We start from the raw sequence: 22,797 nt of genomic DNA, 5'->3' as shown, positions 1-22,797 counted from the left end.
AACTGCCTGACCAGCATCCGTCAGATCTGTCAAGATCACAGAGGACAAGGAAAGACCAACAACCACTGCAGATAGAAGACTAAGGAAACAGGACGACTAAATGCCCTGAGGACCCTGGATTAGGTCCGGGACAGAGAAAGGCCATCAGAGGAAGAACTGATAGGAAGTGCTGAGCCAGCGCTAACTTCTTAGTTTTGATACCTGTGCTGTGGTCACTCAGGATGTTACCATTGGGGGCAGCCGTGAAGGGCACGTGGGCATGCTACACTCTATTTGCAACCCTCTGTCAACCTAATATTGCCTCTAAGTAAAACGTAAAAGAGCAAAACCAGGCCTTGAAAAGGTGTGTGCCTGTGAGCTGTGCACGAGCACGATGATGAGAGAGCACGTCTCGGTCTCAGGTGTGAATCCAGGGGAGAGCGCTGGCTGCGCTACGGTTTTACCTTTCCTATAAAATTTCCAAAATATGCAATCTAAAAAATCTATTTCCCTATGGGCTGCAGAATGCAGGGAGAAGAAAGGCCTGGATTCCTTCTCCTCGGGTGGCGAGAGGGCTGCTGGGGCCTGTGCACTTCACGGAGACACCTGCAGAGGGCGACCTGCTGAGCCCCGCACCAGCAGCTTCGGAACCTACCATGTGGGCAGAGACACGCTGAAGGCGCTTTCTTATACCTTGTTTAGAATTCCGACCAGCAGCTGACCAGAAACATCTGAGCAAACCTGGTGACCATCTGCCAGCCAACAGCCGTTTTAGTGGTGCTGCCCTTTGGGTTTTTCCAGCAGCATTCACACCATCACTTCACACTTCACTGTAGTTGTTCTTAACCTACTCTCCTCAGAACCAAGAAGCAGCCTGAAAGGGTGGGCCAGGTAGAAAGAGGCTCCCAACTTGCAAAACACACAGACAGGGGACCTATGTACACGGAGAGACATCCCACGTCAATGGATTGGAAGGCCTAATGCCGTGAAGACGGCAATAATCCCAAAATGATCTACAAATTCAACACAATCCCTGTCAACATTCCAGCTGGCTTCCTTGCAGAGTGACAAGCTGATGCTAGCATTCAGATGGAAATGCAAGGGGTCTGGAATAGTCAAAACAATCTTGAAAAAGGAAACAGAAGTGGAGGACTCACACAAGTCTCAAACCTTACTACAAAACTACTGTCAGTGAGACTACACTGGCGTAAAGAAGGACACACAGAGCAATGGAATAGCACAGAGAGTCCAGAATAAACCCTCACATTTATGGTCAACTGATTTCCAACAGGAGTGCCCAGATAATTCTGTGGGGAAGAACAGTCTTTTCAACAAATGGTGCTAGGACAACTGGATATCCAGAAGCAAACGAATAAAGTTGGACTCCTCTTTCATACCATATGCAAAAAATTAATTCAAAATGGATCAAGAACGTAAATGTAAGGGCAAAACGATAAAACTCTTAGGAGAAAACACAGGGGTAACTCTTTGTGACCTTGGATTAGGCAATGGTTTCTTCTGACATGGCATCAAAAGCACAAGTGAAAAAACAGATAAACTGGACTTCATCAACATTTAAAACATTTGATACAATTAAGAAAGTAAAAAAGACAACCCACAAAAAGGGGGAAATGTTTTTTAATTGAAGTATAGTTGATTTACAATATTATATTAGTTTTAGGTGTACAACATAATGATTCACAATTCTGATAGATTATACTCCATTTAAAGTTATTATAAAATATTTCCCTGGGATTCCCTGGTGGCGCAGTGGTTGAGAGTCCGCCTGCCGATGCAGGGGACACGTGCTCTGGTCCGGGAAGATCCCACATGCCGCGGAGCGGCTGGGCCCGTGAGCCATGGCCGTTGAGCCTGCGCGTCTGGAGCCTATGTTCCGCAACAGGAGAGGCCACAACAGTGAGAGGCCCGCGTACCTCAAAAAAAAAAAAAAAAAAAAAAATTTCCCTGTGCTGTACAATATATCCTTGTAGCTTATTTATTTTATACATAGGGGTTCGTACCTCTTAATCCCCTACCCCTATCTTGCCCCTCCCCTCTTCCCTCTCCCCATTGGTAACCACGTTTGTTCTCTGTATATTCAAGCCTATTTCTGTTTGGTTATATTCATTCATTTTATTTTTTAGATTCCACATATAAGTGATAACATACAGTATCTGTCTTTCTCTGTCTGACTTGTTTCACTTAGCATATAATACCCTCCAAGTCTATCCATTCTGCTTGTTATGGCTGAGTAATATGCCACTGTGATATACATATCACATCTTCTTTATCCATTCATCTATTGACGGACACTTAGGTGCTGCTATGAACACGGGGTGCATACTTTTGAACTAGTGTTTTCATTTTCTTTGGCTGTATATTGTTTTATGAGTAGTATTCCACTGTGTATATTGACCACATCTTCTTTATCCATTCATCTGTTGATGGTCACTTAGGTTGCTTCCATATCTTGGCTATTGTAAACAGTGAAAATATCTTTTCAAATTAGTTTTTTCATTTTCTTCGAATATATACCCAGGAGTGGAATTGCTGGGTCATAAGGCAGTTACACTTTGAGTTTTTTAACAAACCTCCATACTGTTTTCCATAGTGGTTGCACCAATTTACGTTCCCAGTGTAGGAGGGTTCCCTCTTTTCCATATTCCTGCCAACATTTGTTATTTATGGTCTTTTTGATGATAGCCATTCTGACAGGTATGAGGTGACATCTCATTGTGGTTTTGATTTGCATTTCTCTGATGATTAGTGATTTTGAGCATTTTTTCATGTGCCTGTTGGCCATTTGTATGTCTTCTTTGGAAAAATGATTATTCAGGTCTTCTGCCCATTTTCCAATCAGTTTTTTTTTTTTTGATATTGAGTTGTATGAGCTGTTTATATATTTTGGATATTAACCCCTTATTGGTCGTATCATTTGCAAATATTTTCTCCCATTCAGTAGGTCTTGTCTTTCGTTTTGTCAATGGTTTCCTTTGCTGTGCAAAAAAAACTTTTAAGTTTAAATTAGGTCCCATTTGTTTATTTTTTATTTTGTTTCCTTCGCCTTAAGATAAAAAAAAAACTGCTAAAATTTATGTCAAAGAGTGTTCTGCCTATGTTTTCCTCTAGGAGTTTTATAGTATCTGGTCTTACAGTTAGGTCATTAATCCACTTTGAGTTTATTTTTGTATATGGTGTGAGGGAATGATCTAATTTCATTCTTCTACATGTAGCTGCCCAGTTTTCCCAGCACCACTTGTTGAAGAGACTGTCTTTTCCCCATTGCATATTGTTGCCTCCTATGTCCTAGATTAACTGCCCGTTAAGTGGGTGTGTTTATTTCTGGGCTCTCTATTCTGTTCCACTGATCAATGTGTCTGTTTTTGCGCCAGTACCATACTGGTTTTTGTTAGTTTGTTTGTTTTTGTTTTTTTATTGGAGTATACTTGATTTACAATGTTGTGTTAGTTTCAGGGTGATTCAGTTATACATATATATATATTCTTTTTCAGACTCTTTTCCCTTATAGGTTATTACAGAATATTCAGTAGAGTTTCCTGTGCTATACAGTAGGTCCCTGTTGATTATCTATTTTATATGTAGTAGTGTGTATATGTTAATCTCAAACTCCTAACTTATCCCTCCCCCACCCCCCTTACTCCTTTGTTAACCATAAGTGTGTTTTCTATGTTTGTGAGTCTGTTTCCTTTTTGTAAATAAGTTCATTTGTATCATTTTTTTTAGATTCCACATATAAGTGATATCGTATGATATTTGTCTTTCTCTGTCTGACCTACTTTACTTAGTATGATAATCTCTACATCCACCCATGTTGCTGCAAATGGTATTATTTCATTCTTTTTTATGGCTGAGTAATATTCCATTGTATATATGTACCACATCTTCTTTACCCGTTCATTAGTCAGTGGACATTTAGGTTGCAGTATCATACTGTTTTGATGACTGTAGCTTTGTAGCTTTGTGACTGTAGTCACAGCATGATACCTCCAGCTCTGTTCTTCTTGGAGAAAATATTTGCAAATCACATAGCTGGTAAGAGATCTGTATCAGGAATATATATATACAATTCAATAATAAAATGACAGCCCAGCGGTAGGTTGGGCAAAGGATCTGCACAGACATTTCTACAAAGAAAATACAAATTGCCAATAAGCACATGAAAAGATGACTAACGTCATGAATCATAAGGGAAATGCAAATCAAAAGCACAATGAGATACCACTTCACATCCACTAGTACAACTATGATTAATAAGCCATCAGATAATAACAAATGGTTAGCAAGGATCTGAAAACTAGCTGATGAGAATGTAAGACGGTACAGCTACTCTGGAAACCAGTCTGGCAGGTCCTCAAAAGTTAAACAGTTTACCATTTGGCCCAGCAATTCCACTCCTAGACATATATCCAAAAGAAATGAAATCCTGTGTCCACTAAAAGACTTGTATTTAATAGTCAAAAGGTGAAAACAACTCAGATGTCCACCAACTTATGAATGGATAAATAAAATGTGATATATCCATACAGTGGAATATTATTCGGCCATAAAAAGGAATCAAGTACTGATAAAGCTACAATGAGAATGAACCTAGAAAACATTATGCTAAATGAAAGAAGCCAGTCACAAAAGACCACATATTGTATGATTCCATTTATATGGAATATAGGTAAATCTACAGGAACAAAAAGTAGATTAGCAGTTGCCTAAGACAGGCGGACGGGGAGTTCAGGGTGGGTAGCAGCTAAAAAGCGTGGGGCTTCTTTCTGGGGTAAGGAAAATGTTATAAAACGGACGGTGGTGATGGTTGCACAAAACTCTGAATATATCAAAACCACTGAATAAACTGTATACTTTAAATGGGTAAATTGTATGGTATCTGAATTTTATCTCAATAAATATTGTATGTAAGATAGAATAGTTCCACTTATAAAGGTGGTAGGATAAAAATGTCTCTACCCACTTCTCCCTAAAACTCACTGACCCTAGGAAAACAGAGGTGGAAACTGAGGGAGGCAGAACTCAGCCAGAAACTGCCCCTTGTAACACTTCACCACCAAGCTGCAGGAGAAGGATGAGGGTGACTGTCCACTGCTGGTCTCTGCCTTCTGAGGCCAATGAAGGGACAAAGCACTTTACACTCACATGCGTGCACACATGTATACACCCACATGTGTACATGCATTCACACCCACGGCACACACTCGCTCACACCTGTGTGCGCATGCACACACACACACACACACACACACACACACCCCACAAAACTGGGAACCAGGAGGGGCTGCTCCCTCCATGCTGCACACAGCAGGCCCTGCCCCATCATCCAGCTGCAAGCAACTGGCTCAGGAAGAATCCCCTCCACTCAGAGATGGAGCTCAGGGTCTACACCCTGAGAAGAAAAACAGAACAGACAGGAAATACAACAGACAAAGGACACCCAACATTTACCAAGGGCCACATGAAATCCATAAACACAGACCCATCTAAGATATCAAGAAACACTGATAAGGTAACAAAGGGACTCAACCAAGCACGGGAAAGAAGTAAAACAAATAAGAGATAAAACCACCACAGAAATGGAGGCAGCACTGAATGCAAAACAGCGGCACAGCTGAAAACAAAAAGCTGGCTGGAAAAGTGAGCAAAGTGGGGGAAAAGCATGAAGAGGACTGGAGAGAAAAATACCCATACGGAAGACAAAGAATACTTAACATCTGCATAATCAGTGTTCCTGAAGAAAGAAAATGAATAAAATGTTAAAAAAACTTTTCAACATGTAATTTAAGAAAACTTTACATATATATTAAATCTACAAATTGAAAGAACATGCTTACGTACAAAAAAAATTCCAGTGTCCTTTAAATCACAAACACGTCGCAGTGTAACGAGTGATTCTGCAGAGCTGCCCTCTGCTCCACCACCGCTGTCACTGCTGCTCACGGCCCATTGCTTCCTCCTGACTTTTCACTGTCCTGGACACTATTTACTCTATACTTGAACTGATTTATTATTATATGGGGTTCCCAAAGCACGGTACCACACCTCCCTCTAGATGGGGCTTAGTAATCAACGCGAAAACACACTGAGATGACAACACCCAGCTGTCCCAGAGAGTGAGTGAATGTTTTGAGCAGCCATTCCCTTCTTCTAGGCACACATGAAGGCCATGCCTATTTATGGGGTTCTCCCAAGAGGTTTTACAAAAAGTTGGCAGGGCGTGGAGCAACAAAGCCCGTGAGCCACAACTACTGAGCCTGCGCATCTGCAGCCTGTGCTCCACAACAAGAGAGGCCGCGACAGTGAGATGCCCGTGCACCGCGATGAGGAGTGGCCCCCACTCGCCGCAACTAGAGGAAGCCCGCGAGCAGAAACAAGGACCCAACACAGCCAAAAATGAATAAAGAAAGAATTAAAGAAAGAATGAATGGATCAGATTTATATTTAAAAAAAAAAAAAAAAGTTGGCAGGGGACTTCCCTGGTGGTCCAGTGGTTAAGAATCCACCTTCCAGGACTTCCCTGGTGGCGCAGTGGTTAGGAATCCACCTGCCAATGCAGGGACAAGGGTTCGAGCCCTGGTCCAGGAAGACCCCACATGCCACAGAGCAACTAAGCCCGTGCGCCACAACTACGGAGCCTGCGCTCTAGAGCCTGTGAGCCACAACTACTGAGCCCTTATGCCATAACTACTGAAGCCCGCACGCCTAGAGCCCATGCTCTGCAATAAGAGAAGCTACCGCAATGAGAAGCCCATGTATCGCAATGAAGAGTAGCCCCCGTTCGCCACAGCTAGAGAAAGCCCGTGCGTAGCAACGAAGACCCAACGCAGCCAAAAATAAATAAATTAATAAATAAATAAACTTTTTTTAAAAACCTTTAAAAATAATTTTAAAAAAAAGAATCCACCTGCCAATGCAGGAAACACAGGTTCCAGCCCTGGTCCAGGAAGATCCCACATGCCGCGGAGCAACTAAGCCCGTATGCCACAACTACGGAGGCTGCGCTCTAGAGCCTGAGAGCCACATCTACTGAGCCCATGAGCCACAACTACTGAAGCCCGCATACCTAGAGCCTGTGCTCCGCAACAAGAGAAGCCACTGCAATGAGAAGCCTGCTCATTGCAACTAGAGAAAGCCCATGAGCAGCAACGAAGACCCAAAGCAGCCAAAAATAAATTAATTTATTAAAAAAAAAAAGAATCCGCCTTCCAATGCAGGAGACGCAGGTTTGATCCCTGGTCAGGGAACTAAGATCCCACATGCTATGGGGCAACTAAGCCCGTGCACGGCAACTACTGAACCCACGCACTCTGGAACCTGCGCACCACAACTAGAGAGAAGTCTGCGCGCCACACTGAGAGATCCCGAGTGCCGCAACTAAGACCCAACACTGCCAAAAATAAATAAATAATATTAAAAGAAAAAAAGTTGGCAGGTCAGGGATATGATCAAGATGTTTTTATTTTGCCTTTAACTATAAATATGTATTTTAAAAGTTGTAGTTCGATCTTTCTGCTACAGTTTCCAACTTTTAACTAGCACTATGAAAATAGCTTGATTATCTCTTTTTCTAAGAGATGGGTGCTGAGGGATAAAATGTTGGGCCCAGTCTTAAAGCCTCTGGATCTCTTTCATTTTCCTCCCAAGTTCAACATGGGTGTCCAGGGTTCAGCTGTGTATTTAGTTCTGTAAACCTGCCTGGGCAGCCTCCTGCGGCATCCTGAACAAGAGGGCAGCAGGAGCAGCATGGCATCCAGGGTCCCCCCAGCACTGCCTACTCAGAAAGGGCCGACCACGGTCAGCTCTGCGCCAGGCACCGCTGCAGACTGTGCCTGGCTGGAGCTCTGGACTCAGGGTTTGTGCCTTGTTTTCTGTTGCTGTTTTTGTCTGTGTGACTTGAGAACTTTTATTGTTTCCTCACGTATGTTGATTTTGTTTTCCCCAGTTTCCTTAAGATGGTTCAGCGTGAAACCATCAAACTGAAGAAGGCGCTTGAGAAGCCGGCCAATGACATGCACAGATTTTGAACCACACGGACTGGGTCCCCATCCCACCAGCGGCCGGTGGGGCGACCTGGTCACTTTATGTCTCTGATAGCACCATGCCTACCTGGGACTCGGCAATGCTGGTCCCCTCACCTGGCCAGATTTTCAGGGAGGGGTGTGGAACCTAAAGAACAGGGTGACAATTCTGGAAAAAAACCACCTTCAAAGGGCCAGCTCCTTGCCAGGCGCAAACTCTGCCGCTTGATGGCCAAGGCCATCGCAGGCCCGGCCCAGCCCCTTCCTACCTCTCCAGCCCCTCCAGCCTCCCCGGCGCCATCTGTGCAACCTTGGACAGGGCCTCCCGGCTCAGGGGTGCCAATAGAGAACCAGATGTTCACCTGCTTGAGCCTGAGAACAGCAGGGACCCCTTAGCCTTGCCACACAGCTCTGGGGGGCCGTCTGCAGGCCTGAACTCAGTCACTGATCTTTCTTGCAGAGTCCCTTCTTTGCAATATGGCTGTAACAAGTGTTAAATGGCCTAGAAGCAGCCTTAAGTTTTTTATAAATTGAGTTTATTTATTACATGCAAAGCCCACACCAACAGGTAACATCACAGAAAAGCATAAACAAAGCTCTTTGACAAAGATGAAAATATGATCAACACAAACATTATACAACATATTACTCTCCTAAAGAATCTTAGGAGTTAATGAACTCTGTGAAAATGGAGTTTAATGTCAATAGGTAGAGCCTCATTTTGCTCTCTCTACAACCGAGATTAATACATACAACTGGACTTTCAGAGACCTCCAATTTCTTTCCCCTCTCCTAAAAGTGTGTTTAGAGTCCTTGTTTAACAGAAGGGTCTGAACACTCTGCAGGAAAAGGAAAGAAATAACTTTCAACACTCAGAGCACTGAAGCACAGACTGGGGCAATCGACTTCACCACCAGCAAGAACCTGATTCTACAGGCAGATCTGGCCAGGAAAGTGTCCGCCTGTGCCAGGAACACGCAGCCTCACTCCTCTTGTCTATCAGATTCTGTCGGTGCCGCAGCGGCGTCTTAACCCACGAGCTGCCCTCTTGCAGCACAGAGTGGCTCCCTCCAGCCAGAGCTGGCCCTGACATGACACAGGGACACTGACCACTGACCCAACACAGAATTCAGCTCCGCTGGGCCCCCCAGCCTCTACAAAGGCACTGAGGTCACCTCCAGCCTGCCGCCATGCCCGGGCAGCTCAGCGAGAGGAGGGCTGCTGGGGGGAGGGGCCCTTCCACCCCTGTCCTCACTGAGCATGTCCCCGTGTACACGCCACTGCGTCTGAGGGGCTTTTTGGAGGAGACAGCTTTATAAAACCACTACAGTGCTTGTGTGAGGACGCTGAGTGTTATCTACCACACCTCTTAAGGCCCAACCTATGAAGTCACACTCGTACTTTCTTTCAGAGCCAAGTGCCGGGGAACCTTGGCTTCCCCTAACTGGTGGGTTGTGTCTCAACGTGGACCACGAATGTCATTTTTTATTTTAGGTACTGGTACCTAGGAGCAGAACACAGGTCTGTTTGTGCAAAGTCAACTTGGAAAATGTAAAATATGATAAAATTACAGTATTTTATCCCTGTAAAGTCTACAGGGATTTTACACTCAGAGATCGCTTAGTTCTGCAGGAAACAAATTCACTTTGTGTTACATGATGTCAGTGTCACTGTCCTGTGCCTCCCACCTTATGTGCCATCAAGCTCTACAAAGCGTCTACTTACCCCATCCCAGAGCCAGATAATCATGGAGGCCACCTTGTCCCTGACAGATAGCCAGAGCCTAATCAGTTTATAGTAAGTGATCTGGACCATGTCAAACTACACTTGGGACTCAGTGTTATAACAGAGCTACTTTCACCTTTAAAAAAACAATGGTGTTTCAAGGCTGAGAAAAGACACTCAGCTAAAACTGAAATTACATATAATTCCTATTCCAGAAGATCCTGTTGAAAGCATTGTTAACCAGACTTTTTTTTTTTAACATCTTTATTGGAATATAATTGCTTTAAAATGTTGTGTTAGTTTCTGCTGTATAACAAAGTGAATCAGCTATACGTATACATATATCCCCACATCCCCTCCCTCTTGCGTCTCCCTCCCACCCTCCCCATCCCACCCCTCTAGGTGGTTGCAAAGCACTGAGCTGATCTCCCTGTGCTATGCAGCTGCTTCCCACTAGCTATCTATTTTACATTTGGTAGTGTATATATGTCAATTGTCAATGTTGCTCTCTCACTTTGTCCCAGCTTACCCCTCCCCCTCCCCGTGTCCTCAAGTCCATTCTCTATGTCTGCATCTTTATCCCTGTCCTGCCCCTAGGTTCACCAGAACCTTTTTTTTTTTTTAGATTCCATATATACGTGTTAGCATACAGTATTTGTTTTTCCCTTTCTGACTTATTTCACTCTGTATGACTGACTCTAGGTCCAGCCACCTCACTACAAATAACTCAATTTCATTTCTTTTCATGGCTGAGTAATATTCCATTGCATATATGTGCCACATCTTCTTTATCTATTCATCTGTCGATGGACACTTAGGTTGCTTCCATGTCCTGGCTATTGTAAATAGTGCTGCAATGAACACTGTGGTACATGCCTCTTTCTGAATTATGGTTTTCTCAGGGTATATGCCCAGTAGTGGGATTGCTGGGTCGTATGGTAGTTCTATTTTTAGTTTTTTAAGGAACCTCCATACTGTTCTCCATAGTGGCTGTATCAATTTACATTCCCACCAACAGTGCAAGAGGGTTCCCTTTTCTCCACACCCTCTCCAGCATTTATTGTTTCTAGATTTTTTGATGATGGCCATTCTGACTGGTGTAAGGTGATACCTCATTGTAGTTTTGATTTGCATTTCTCTAATGATTAGTGATGTTGAGCATCTTTTCATATGTTTGTTGGCAATCTGTATATCTTCTTTGGAGAAATGTCTATTTAGATCTTCTGCCCATTTTTTGATTGGGTTCTTTGTTTTTTTGATATTGAGCTGAATAAGCTGCTTGTATGTTTTGGAGATTAATCCTTGGTCAGTTGCTTCATTTGCAAATATTTTCTCCCATCCTGAGAGTTGTCTTTTCATCTTGTTTATGGTTTCCTTTGCTGTGCAAAAGCTTTTAAGTTCATTAGGTTCCATTTGTTTATTTTTGTTTTTATTTCCATTACTCTAGGAGGTGGGTCAAAAAGGATCTTGCTGTGATTTATGTCATAGAGTGTTCTGCCTATGTTTTCCTCTAAGAGTTGTATAGTGTCTGGTCTTACATTTAGGTCTTTAATCCATTTTGAGTTTATTTTTGTGCATGGTGTTAAGAAGTGTTCTAATTTCATTCTTTTACATGTAGATGTCCAGTTTTCCCAGCACCACTTATTGAAGAGGCTGTCTTTCCTCCACCGTATACTCTTGCCTCCTTTATCAAACATAAGGTGACCATATGTGCATGGGTTTATCTCTGGGCTTTCTATCCTGTTCCATTGATCTATATTTCTGTTTTTGTGCCAGTACCATACTGTCTTGATTACTGTAGCTTTGTAGTATAGTCTGAAGTCCAGGAGACTGATTCTTCCAGCTCCGTTTTTCTTTCTCAAGACTGCTTTGGCTATTTGGGGTCTTTTGTGTTTCCATACAAATGGTGAAATTTTTTGTTCTAGTTCTGTGAAAAATGCCATTGGTAGTTTGATAGGGATTGCATTGAATCTGTAGATTGCTTTGGGTAATGTAGTCATTTTCACAATGTTGATTCTTCCAATCCAAGAACATAGATTCAAGAATATTTCAAGAATCCAAGAATATTTCTCCATCTGTTTGTATCATCTTTAATTTATTTCATCAGTGTCTTATAGTTTTCTGCATACAGGTCTTTTGTCTCCTTAGGTAGGTTTATTCCTAGATATTTTTGTTGCAATGGTACATGGTAGTGTTTCCTTAATTTCTATTTCAGATTTTTCATTATTAGTGTATAGGAATGCAAGAGATTTCTGTGCGTTAATTTTATATCCTGCTACTCTACCAAATTCATTGATTAGCTTTAGTAGTTTTCTGGTAGCATCTTTAGGATTCTCTATGTATAGTATCATGTCATCTGCAAACAGTGACAGTTTTACTTCTTCTTTTCCGATTTGGAGTCCTTTTATTTCTTTTTCTTCTCTGACTGCTGTGGCTAAAACTTCCAAAACTATGTGGAATAATAGTGGTGAGAGTGGGCAACCTTGTCTTGTTCCTGATCTTCGAGGAAATTTAACCAGACTTTTCAGTTGTCCAATTACCTTTCTAAATTTCTGTGTTCATTTCTCTTCCCTTCGCCATATCCTAAGAGCCCCATCCTCTACAAGGTAGAAAAGAGCCAGCTATCTGCTGCCTGCTGTTTACCTGCTTCATCTCTTAAAATGTGTGGGTTTCCATATGGGTTAGAGCCTGCTCTGTTTAATGGGCGGGAGAAAAGGAGGTATATCTGGAAAGATGTGTAAAGTTATCTCAGTTTTCTTCCTTGTATTTCTTATCAGCAGCACAGCTGACAAAGCTGGGTAACGTCTGCAGTTGACAACACCATGTTGGTGTGAACACCCTTTTTTCCAAATGCTCTTGTTGTATAAGGGAATCTACTTGATTTTCCGAGTTACACATTTGAGTTTTCAGGGGTAAAGGGGTATCAAGTCTAAAACTTACTTTCAAATGGTTCACAGAAAAAATGTAGTTATACAGAGAGAAAGACATAACAAACATGTTAAAAATGTTTCATGTTTGGGGAATCCGGATAAAGAGCATATGGGAATTCTTTGTATCATTCTTGCAACTTGTAAAAGTCTGAAATCACATAAAATAAACATTTAAAAAATCATCTATAAAGGGCTAGGATGCAGAAATAAGATCGGTTACAATATTTCATAAAGATACAAAGGGTTAGCCATCCACAGCACCTGCCTAAGGCTGCCTAAGCCATCCACTTACACAACACTGTAAGTCAGTGTTCCTCAGAAAAACAGAATCAACAGGATATATACACAGAGATTTATTTTAAGGAATTGGGTCACATAATCATGGGGGTCCAAGACCAAAATCTGCTGGGGTGAGCCTGCAGCCTGAAGACCCAAGATGGAGCAGCATTTGGAGTCCAAAGGCCTTCTGCCAACAAATTCCTTCTGGCTGGGGAGGGATGTGGAGAGGAAGAGAGGGGAGGTGGGTATGGTGGGGGTATCAGTCTTTGTTCTGTTCAGGCCTTCAACTGATTAGAGGCCCATCTACATTACAGAGGGTAATCTACTTTCCTCAAAATCCACTGACTTTAATATTAATCTCATCTAGAAAATACCTTCACACAAACAACCAGAAAAATATTTGACCAAATATCTGGGCACCATAGCCCAGCCAAGTTGACACACAAAATTAACCATCACAGCCTGCAGGAGCAGAGGCTAGACTGTCTTGCAAGAAAAATCACGGCACACACCCAAAGCTTCCTAATCTCATAAATGACAGCTTCAGCCTACCTTCCATTTGGCAAGCTGTCAGGGTAATCAGCAACATGAAACATCTGCCCCTCCCCGGCTTCTGGCCAGAGAAAGTAACTCTGAGCTCTCTGCTATCAGGGAAGCTTGCCCGTGGGATACAAGGTCAACTTCACACAGATGAGGGCAAACACATCAGAACAGTTGAGTGGGTCAAAAAGATCCCAGTGCTGGACCCACTCCTGCCTAATTCAAACAAAATTTCAGAAGGAGGGGTTGTGTGCAGCCAAGGCAACAAAAAACTGCTCTAGATCATCTTCCTTTAACTCCCAGATCCAGCCAAACCGTAAGATTAATTGTATTCATCATGATTATCTTACTAGAAATATTTAGGACAGCTGTTCGGACCCAGTGGTAGAGCTCCTTTCCTTAGTCCACCATTACGGTTATGCCAAGAGCTCATGGGGAAGAGCCATGGTAAACTGGCCAGTCCATCCACTACAAGGATGCAATCAGGCCAGCTGTCCACATCGTACAACATCTCCTTTAAAGACCCATGGAAGAAATCTCGCATCTGCTCATTCTAGAATTTACTGCAGAGATTCCACGACTCCCATAACTGGGCATGATCTGCAATTTGCTTTGGTTGCCAGAACTTACATCTGCATTTTGTCTCCTGACCATGTATCTGAACTTAACCCACTTTCCTACCCTTACTGTCTTGCCCCAACTTTCTCTTTGAGGTCTTCTATGAAGTTGAAACTTTTGCAGCATATCTTGCTTAAGCATTCTCAAATTCTTTTTGGATGGAATGTTAATATAAAGTGGAAACATTTTATCAGCAAACACAAAGCTGTAATGTTTTAGAACGGCAAGGTACTCAGGGATGGATTACCTAGCTTGACCTTCCTTATTTTAAAGATGAAGAAACTGAGACCAAGAAAGGTTAAGAAATCCACCCAAGCCCAAGGGTCAAACAGGCCAAATGGTAAAGCCAGGAGGAGCCTGGATTTCTGTGAGCCATCCCTCACCACCCAGCTCTTTTCCGTCCCTGAGTTTGCAGTGGAGTCCTGACCTTGCCATCACTTCAGAGACGCCTGGAGCCGACTTTAGAACTAAGCCTGCCTCCTGCCAAGAGCAGACTTCTTAATTTTAGCCTGATTTTTTGACTTGCTGATTTGTCAGGCAGCTTACTTGAAAACTCTTCCTCTGAACACTGAGCTTCAACCGTTTCTACTATTACCAAAAATAGAGTGCTTGAGAGTTATGAAACAATAGGTGCAGCATAGCACTATACTAGTTTGTGTAATAAAAACAAATGTTTCTACCCGCACAGAAAAAAAGATGTGGAACACAAGATGTTTGTAGCATTTACAGTGTTACCACTAGGTGGTGAGATTACAGTTAATTTTTTCCTTTTGGCTTATCTGTGTTTTCTAATTTTTTCTCCAATAATCACAAGGACTTGCATAACTGTTTTGAAGTAAATAAAAATATTAAATACAAGCACTTTAACTTATTGTTTAGATCTTCAGGCTGCCTAAGTCTGCAGTGCAGTGGTTCACATCCTTGAAGCCGTTCTTAGGCTGGGGGTGTGGCTCTGCAGGATTCTTATTGGGAGAACTGTTCCTTGTCCTTTACAAGCAAACATGTAACTTTTGCAGAAAAAGGAGATGATGAGCTTATTTTCAACATGAATTAGCCAGACTGAAGCACTCAAATTCCAAGTTTCCACTTTCAGATGACCTTCCTATCCAGGACAAGCAAACAACCTTCCATTTACAGGCTGTGTGGCTTTAAAGAAGAGAAAGGTTTACACCTATAGCCACCATAGCAATCAGTGAGGATGAGCAAACCTGTTTTGTTAGAGGGATTTAATCCTGTTCATGAAAGGTTATTTCTGTAATCCCTGAGCCCATCACTAGCCTTTTCAGGATCTAAATATAAATAAACACTGTAATGGGACCCCACGGTGTTGCAGTGTGTTCTGGTCCAGCTGCAGGGAAATACCCTTGAATATGCCGTCAGAGATGTCACCTGCTACATGAATAACAATGATATTGCAAATCAGAGCTCTGCCATCAGCAGGGAATTCTGGGGGAGCCACTGCCTGTTGGCCAGTTTCCCTGGCAAAGTCATCCCAAGCCCTTGTTGAAATAACCTGTTTCAGCCATTTGGTGCCACTCCATTCTTCACTGTCTTGCATACTAAATATGAAGATCCTAGTTGGTATTCTAACAAATCTGTCCTTTTTACCACCTCTCTTTTAGGAAAAAAGAGTGCCCCAGAATAAGTTTGGAAAGGCAACCAATCTCAGACTTAGCAATTATTAAACATTTCTTAACGCCCTACAAAAATACTGTAAAATACTATCAACAAAGCGACTGCCCAGTGCTCAGGTGTGCACTGCAAGTCAAATCTTTGCAAATTGGCTTCAGGCCTGCAAGTGTGTCCTTTCCTCACCAGTTTTCACTCTACATTAGTATAGTAGAAAGGATAAAACTTTCCATGGTCAAGAGGAAAAAAACAAAAACCAACCAACAAAACTGGTAGCAGGGGCCTGGCCAAGCCCATACCCATCAAACCGAAAACTACCACTTTGGAGAATCATATTTACTGACTTGGAAAGCTGTTGAAAAAGCTACAAATGTTGATGAATGAAACAGAAGAGCCACAAAATTGTATATACAACATGCTTTTTAAAAGTGTGCATATATATTCAAGAACAGGAAAAGATGTAGAAGGACATGCACCTATATTTTAACACAGTTAATAACGGAGGTGATCAGCACATTTTCTCTCGTGTATTTTGTACTTTTCTACCATAAACCTACATGTGTGTAAAATGTAAAAAGAAAACAATTCCTTAACGTCGGCCAACCTTAAGCTAAGTGAAGTTCTTCAAGGCAGGTGTGAACGCCTGGAAGTCAGAGCCCATCACTGCGGGCTCCTTCTCCTCAGCAGGCTTCCCAGTGACGCCCCCCATCTCTGCCCGCCCGGACAGCAGGCCCCAACCACAGGGCTCCAGGCCGCCCAGTACGGGAGGTGAGGGTTAGGCGACGCCGTGTGCGGGGCCGTCTCACCCGGTGATCTCTCCTCAACTCCGGGGGGTTGGGGGGGGGGTGGGGCGGGGTGTCACTCCCCATCTTAGGGGGTCTCTCCTCACCCGTGGGTCTATCCTCACTTGGGGGGGGTCTCTCCCCATCTCGCGGGGAGGTCCCTCCTCACCGGGGGTCTCTCCCCACCCCGGTGCAGCCTCACCTTGGGGTCGCGCTCGTAGTAGTGCTGCTGCGTGCGGATCCAGCGGCCCACCAGGTGGTCTCGCACCGTGTGCGCCAGCGCCAGGTAGTAGTCGCGGCGCGTGGCCACGTTGCGGTCCTTGACGAGCGTGAAGTGCAGGTGCCGGTTGAAGCTCTTCCGCACCTCGGCCACGTCGCCCAGCCCCGCCAGCCCGCGCACGCTGATCTGCTTCCGCCTCTCGCCGTCCGTCAGCGGCTTCGCCATCGCGCCGGCAGTCCGAGGAGGACGAGGAGGAGGAGGGCAAGATAAGCCGCGGGGACACGCCCGCACGGAGGATGCTGCAGCTTCGCCGGCTGCCAGGCCGCGCCTGCGCACTGCGCTGCGGCGGCGAGGAAGGGAGGTGCAGAGGGTGCGCCTGCGCACTGCGCCGGACCACGTGAGGGGCGGGGCCTGAGGAAGGGCGGGGTCGCAGGATGGGAGGGGCCTGCTGGAGGGGCCGGGCACCGACCCCTGGGTGAAGGAGTATTGCTGAGTTTCTCAACTTCCAGAGCTGAGGGTGAGGTCCTGGACTTATGGCCCCTTCCTGCCAGCAACTCTCTTCATGTCCACTCCCTGAGACGGTGTCTCCTCCTGCTCGTCCCCCTCCCTAAAGCTGCTCACCTGGTTCCTACCTGCAGGTCCTCATCTGGGGCCCTCTTGCTCACTCTCACCAGCAACCCTCCAGTCTACACCCACTAGCACCACCGCTGCTGTTCCCCAGGGCCTTCTTCGGGTCCCCGGCTTCAGTGTTGCTCCCACTGCTCCTCCCTGATCCTATCTTGGCCTCTGGGGTCTCTGCATCAAGGAGAGTCCTTACAGGTTGGTTTAACATTGAAAAACTGGCAGTATTCACTGAAGCTAAACAAACACCTACTTCTGACCCAGCAATTCTAGTCCAGAGAAAATACCCAACAGAAATGAATGCTTATACCAACCAGAAGGCATGTACAGAAATGCTCATAATACTCAAATATTCAGAACAGTCCCAAACTGGAAACCACGCAAATGCCCACCAATGCTGGACTGATAAATGAACTGTGGCATGTTCCCACAGTTGCACAGTCCCCAGCCGTGAGAATGATAGACCACATCCAATACGCAGACGAACAGTGCTGAGTGAGAGTGGGCAGCGCTAAAGAGCACAGCCTGAAGGATTCCACTCACTGAGTTTCTAAGACTGGCCAATCTCTGGGCCTGTAGACCTAGGATGGCGCTGAGCGTTAGAGGTGGACATAGCTGGGGGGAGGGGTCGCAGGGAGGGGGAGTGGGTGAATCCGTGGCATCTGGAAAAGCTCGATGACATGTGGTGTGCAAGCTCATCACTGCACACGTGGGAGCTCCCCCATGTGGGGAGTGTCTGTGGGTGTGGTCCTGGGGCAGGGCCCCAGTGGGGAGGGGTCACAGGTGCGGCCCAGGGCCTTCCACCATCTTTCTCCACAGCTCATCCTGTTTCCTTGCCCTCCCTCCACACCCAACGGGGCTCCAGATCCTTCTTTAGGCCAAAGCCTTCCTGCTTGCTCACATATCGAGTGCCAATAACATCAGGCCTGGTGGGCCTGCCTTCTCTCCCAAGCTCCCAAGGACTCTCTCTCAGGAGCCGGTCCTCCAAGACGAAGTCTGGGTCCTCCAGCCATTTTATTCCCTATGTATCTAGTCCATCCTTAGCTGCTCTTTTGGGTCCTCTTGCTGGGATTCCTGTGGTAGTTTCCTCATGGGCTCCCCTGCCTCCCAGACACTCCCCAGAATCATCCTAGCCAGGCTACAGACAGCACAGCCCCTCCGCAGAGGGCTGAGCCCAGCACAGCTCCTGCAAACCACAACCCCAGCCAGGTAAGCTTGGTAAACCAGCCTCAGCCCCTCCCTAGCAGGTCCTCAGGCTGGGCCTGGGGGACTTGGGGGGACAGGTGAAGGCAGGCACCCGACTGCAGCGGGCAGGCATTCTTATGTGTCCCATCCCAAAGGGACCAGGCAGAAGGGGAAGTGGTCAGAGCTGGGGTCAGTGAGAGAGCTGGGGGTGGGGAGAGAGAAGGAGCCCCCGAACTGTGGAGCCTGTGGGGCTGTGAGGGGCGGCGAAGGACACACAACCAATATCCACAGGCCTCCCTGGTCTGGATCTTGCCCTCTGCAGCCCTCACCCCTGGGGAGTCCCTCACTGGAGGGGCGGATTTGAAGTGAAGGTCCTGCGGCCTGGTTTCGAGCTGCATCTCGGGGGGCTGCCTCTGCCCACCCTCAGCCCAGGCTGGCCTACCACCTGTTTTTATGTGGCCCTTAAGTTAGGAACGCTGTCTACGTTTTTATTTTTTTTCATAAATTTATTTATTTTATTTATTTATTTTTGGCTGTGTTGGGTCTTTGTTGCTGCACGCGGGCTTTCTCTAGTTGTGGCGAGCAGGGGCTACTCTTCGTTGTGGTGTGCGGGCTTCTCATTGTGGTGTCTTCTCTTGTTGCAGAGCAAGGGCTCTAGGCGTGTGGGCTCAGTAGTTTTGGCACATGGTCTCAGTAGTTGTGGCTCGTGGGCTCTAGAGCACAGGCTCAGTAGTTGTGGCGCACGGGCTTAGCTGCTCCATGGCATGTGGGATCTTCCCGGACCAGGGCTCAAACCTGTGTCCCCTGCATTGGCAGGTGGATTCTTAACCACTGTGCCACCAGGGAAGCCCTACATTTTTAAATGATTGAAACAAGTGAAAAGAAGAATAATTCATGATGTACGAAAATTACATGAAATCCAAATTTCAGTGTCTACAAATACAGCTACACTCATTCCTTTATATTTTCTCTAGGGCTGCTTTCACACATCCACGGCAGATCTGAGCATCGTGACAGAGACTGTATGGCCTGAATCTGCCCCTTACAGAGGGTGCTGCCCCTGACCTGGAGTGTATGCTCCTGGGGGAGGGCCCCATGTCCCCAGCACTGCCTCACACTCGCAGGCCCCATGAATGTACCCCAAATAGAGCGAATGCCCATGGTTCTACGTGCCGCATTCCAGGCGAGGGTGGACTGAGGCGTGGGAGGTGGCTGGCCTGGGCAGAATTCTTGAAGCCTCTTTAAAATTCACTAGATCACATTGGGAAAACGCACATTAAAACCCCAGCAGGCAGCAGGACTTACCTGCTACATACAATGGTCTGGTCAACATGAAAGTGACCGACAGGGACTTCCCTCGTGGTCCAGTGGTAAAGAATCCGCTTTCCAATGCGGGGGACACAGGTTCGATCCCTGGTCAGGGAAGTAAGATCCCACATGCCACGTGGCAACTAAGCCCACGTGCCACAACTGCTGAGCTCGCACGCCTCAATGAGAGAGCCTGCATGCTGCAAACTACAGAGCCCACACGCCCTGGAACCCGTGCGCCACACTAGAGAGAAGCCCGCGCACCGCAAGGAAGAGCCCGCGTGCCGCAAGGAGAGATCCCGTGTGCCTCAATGAAGATCCCGCGTGCCACAACTAAGACCCAACGCAGCCAAAAATAAACTAACTAAATAAATGCTCTTAAAAAAAAAAAAAAAAGCAGCCTTTAAAAAAAAGAAAGAAAAAAAGAAAGTGACCAACAGCACAGAGTGGTGGTGAGGCGGTGGAGTGCTGCTCAAGGAAGTGTAACCATTACAGCCACGTTGGAAACAGTGCAGCAGTTTTTCATAATAAAATAATCAGTAGTTAAACATACACTTACTACGTGGCCCAGCCATTCTACTGTTAGGTATCCATCCAAGAGAAATAAAAACCTGTGCCCACAAAACAGCTTGTGCGAGGATGTCCACAGGAGCCTTATCACTAACGCCCCAAACTGGAAACAGCCCAGGTGACTATCAACAGGAAAGTGAAGAAACAAAGTAAGATATTGAAAGAGTGGAATACTAACTCAACCATAAAAAGGAATGACACCGGTGAGTCTCACAAACATTATGCCAAGTGGAAGGCCAGACACAGAAGAGCACATATTGTACAATTTCATTGACATGAAGTTCCAGAATTGGCAAAGGTAATGTGTTGTGATGGAATTCAGAACGGTCCCCCAGGGGCCAAGGGTAGAGGGAGTTTCTGGGGTGACAGAATAGGGATATGGGCTATATGAGAGTATCTGTCACAGTGGTTTGACCTCTATTCTTAAGATCTGTGCATTTTACTGTATGAAAATACCTCTATATTCTTTAAAAAAAAAAACTCACTAGGTCAGAAGTAAAAGCTAGAATGAGCTTAAGTACCAAAAACAGCCTCCATCAAACAGGAAGCCTTTGCAAATCCAAGCCTCTAGGAAGCAACACTGAGTTCCTCCTGAGATTCATTCTGTGCAGAGACATTCCAGCTGAAGCTTTGAGCTGAGTATGAAGGGTCCATCCAAGAGAGAAGTGAAGGAAGTCTTCTTGCTGAAAGCCTATTTGCACTGCTAACCCAGGACACTGACCTTCCCTCTCTGCCCCCCAAATTTCCTGTGGAGCCAAATATCCTCTTGTTTTCCCAGTGGGAGTTCCTGGTAGGACTCCACCCAAACCAAACAGCATGAAATATCTTTCCATTTATTTGTGTCTTCTTCAATTTCTTTCATCAATGTCGTATAGTTTGCAGTGTACAAGTCTTTCAAAAGCTTCTGCACAGCAAAGGAAACCATCAACAAAATGAAAAGGCAACCTACTGAATGGGAGAAAATATTTGCAAATCACATATCTGATAAGGGGTTAATATTTAAAATACATAAAGAACTCATACAACTCAATAGCAAAGCAAAAACAAAAACAGAAACAAAACAAACAACCTGATTAAAAAATGAGCAGAGAATCTGAATAGACAATTTCCCAAAGAAGACATACAGATGGCCAAGTGCATGAAAAGACAAGTGTTGGCAAGGATGTGAAGAAAAGGGAATCCTGTGCACTGTTGGTGGGAATGTGCAGCCACTATGGAAAACAGTATGGAGATTCCTCAAAAAACTAAAAAGAAGGACTTCCCTGGTGGTCCAGTGGCTAAGACTCCACGTTCCCAGTGCAGGGGTCCTGGGTTCGATCTCTGATCAGGGAACTAGATCCCTCATGCCCCAACTAAGAGTTTGCATGCCGCAACGAAGATCCTACATGCAGGAACTAAGACCTGGCACAAAAAATAGAACTACCATTTGAACCAGCAATTCCACTCCTCAGTATTTATCCAAAGAAAACAAAAACACTAATTCAAAGATATATGCACCCCTATGTTCATTGCGGCACTATTCATAATAGCCAAGATATGGAAACATCCTAAGTGTCCATTGATGGATGAATGGATAAAGATGTGGTATGTGTATACAAGCAAATACTGCTCAGCCATGAAAAAGAAGGGACTCTTGCCATTTGCGACAACATGGATGGACCTAGAGGATGTTATGCTAATTGAAATAAGTCAGACAGAGAAAGACAAATACTGTATGATTTCACTTGTATGTGGAATCTAAAAAACGAAACAGACAAACAAACCAGAAAACCAAGCTCATAGATACAGAGAACAGATTGGTGGCTGCCAGAGGTGGGGGGCGGGGGTGGGTGAGATGGGTGAAGGGAGTCAAGAGGTACAAACTTCCAGTTATAAAATAATAAGTCCTGGGGATGTAATGTACAGCATGGTGACCATAGTTAATAATACTGTATTGCATATTTGAAAGTCGCTAAGAGTGTAGATCTTAAAGTTGTCATCACAAGAAAAAAAAAGGAAAAAATTTTGTAACTATGTAAGGTGGTGGATGGTAACTAGACTTGTGGTGATCATTTCACAATGTATACAAGTATTGCATCATTATGTTGTACATTTGAAACCAATATAGTGTTATATGTCAATTAAATTAAAATGAATGAATTAATTTAAAGAAATCAATTTTTAAAAAAGCCTAAGAGTTGAAAAAGGAAGAAAGGATCTTGTGCTTTCAGACTGGAACAAAATGATAAGATGTGGTTAAGCATGAGGGGAACTTTCTGCGGGGAAACCTACTGTTTTAGGCAGCTCCCTTCCCAGAGTTCCAGTCCAGTTTTTAAGCTGCTTTATTGAGATGTAACTCACATACTATAAGTTACCCACTTAAAGAGCCTGAT

The 22,797-nt window shown here is 44.8% G+C and overlaps 1 protein-coding gene across 3 annotated transcripts in view; it reads right to left on the bottom strand.

The window, feature by feature from the left end:
- PYGB (glycogen phosphorylase B) overlaps positions 1–17,069 on the bottom strand; it is a 53,813-nt gene extending 36,744 nt beyond the window's left edge. For 2 of the 3 annotated variants that reach the window (XM_027118125.1, XM_027118126.1), the window contains exon 1: positions 16,724–17,069. In XM_027118125.1, the coding sequence (XP_026973926.1) occupies positions 16,724–16,966 (243 nt within the window). In that variant the 5' untranslated portion in view covers positions 16,967–17,069. The other variant, XM_027118127.1, reaches the window with a different exon arrangement.
- Positions 17,070–22,797: the final 5,728 nt, after the last annotated feature.

This window comes from Aethalodelphis obliquidens, unplaced genomic scaffold, assembly GCF_003676395.1.
Source record: "Aethalodelphis obliquidens isolate GAN/ISIS:26980383/991018 unplaced genomic scaffold, ASM367639v1 scaffold18, whole genome shotgun sequence".
NCBI classification, from domain to species: Eukaryota; Metazoa; Chordata; class Mammalia; order Artiodactyla; family Delphinidae; genus Aethalodelphis; species Aethalodelphis obliquidens.
This window is presented reverse-complemented; position numbering and strand designations above follow the sequence as displayed.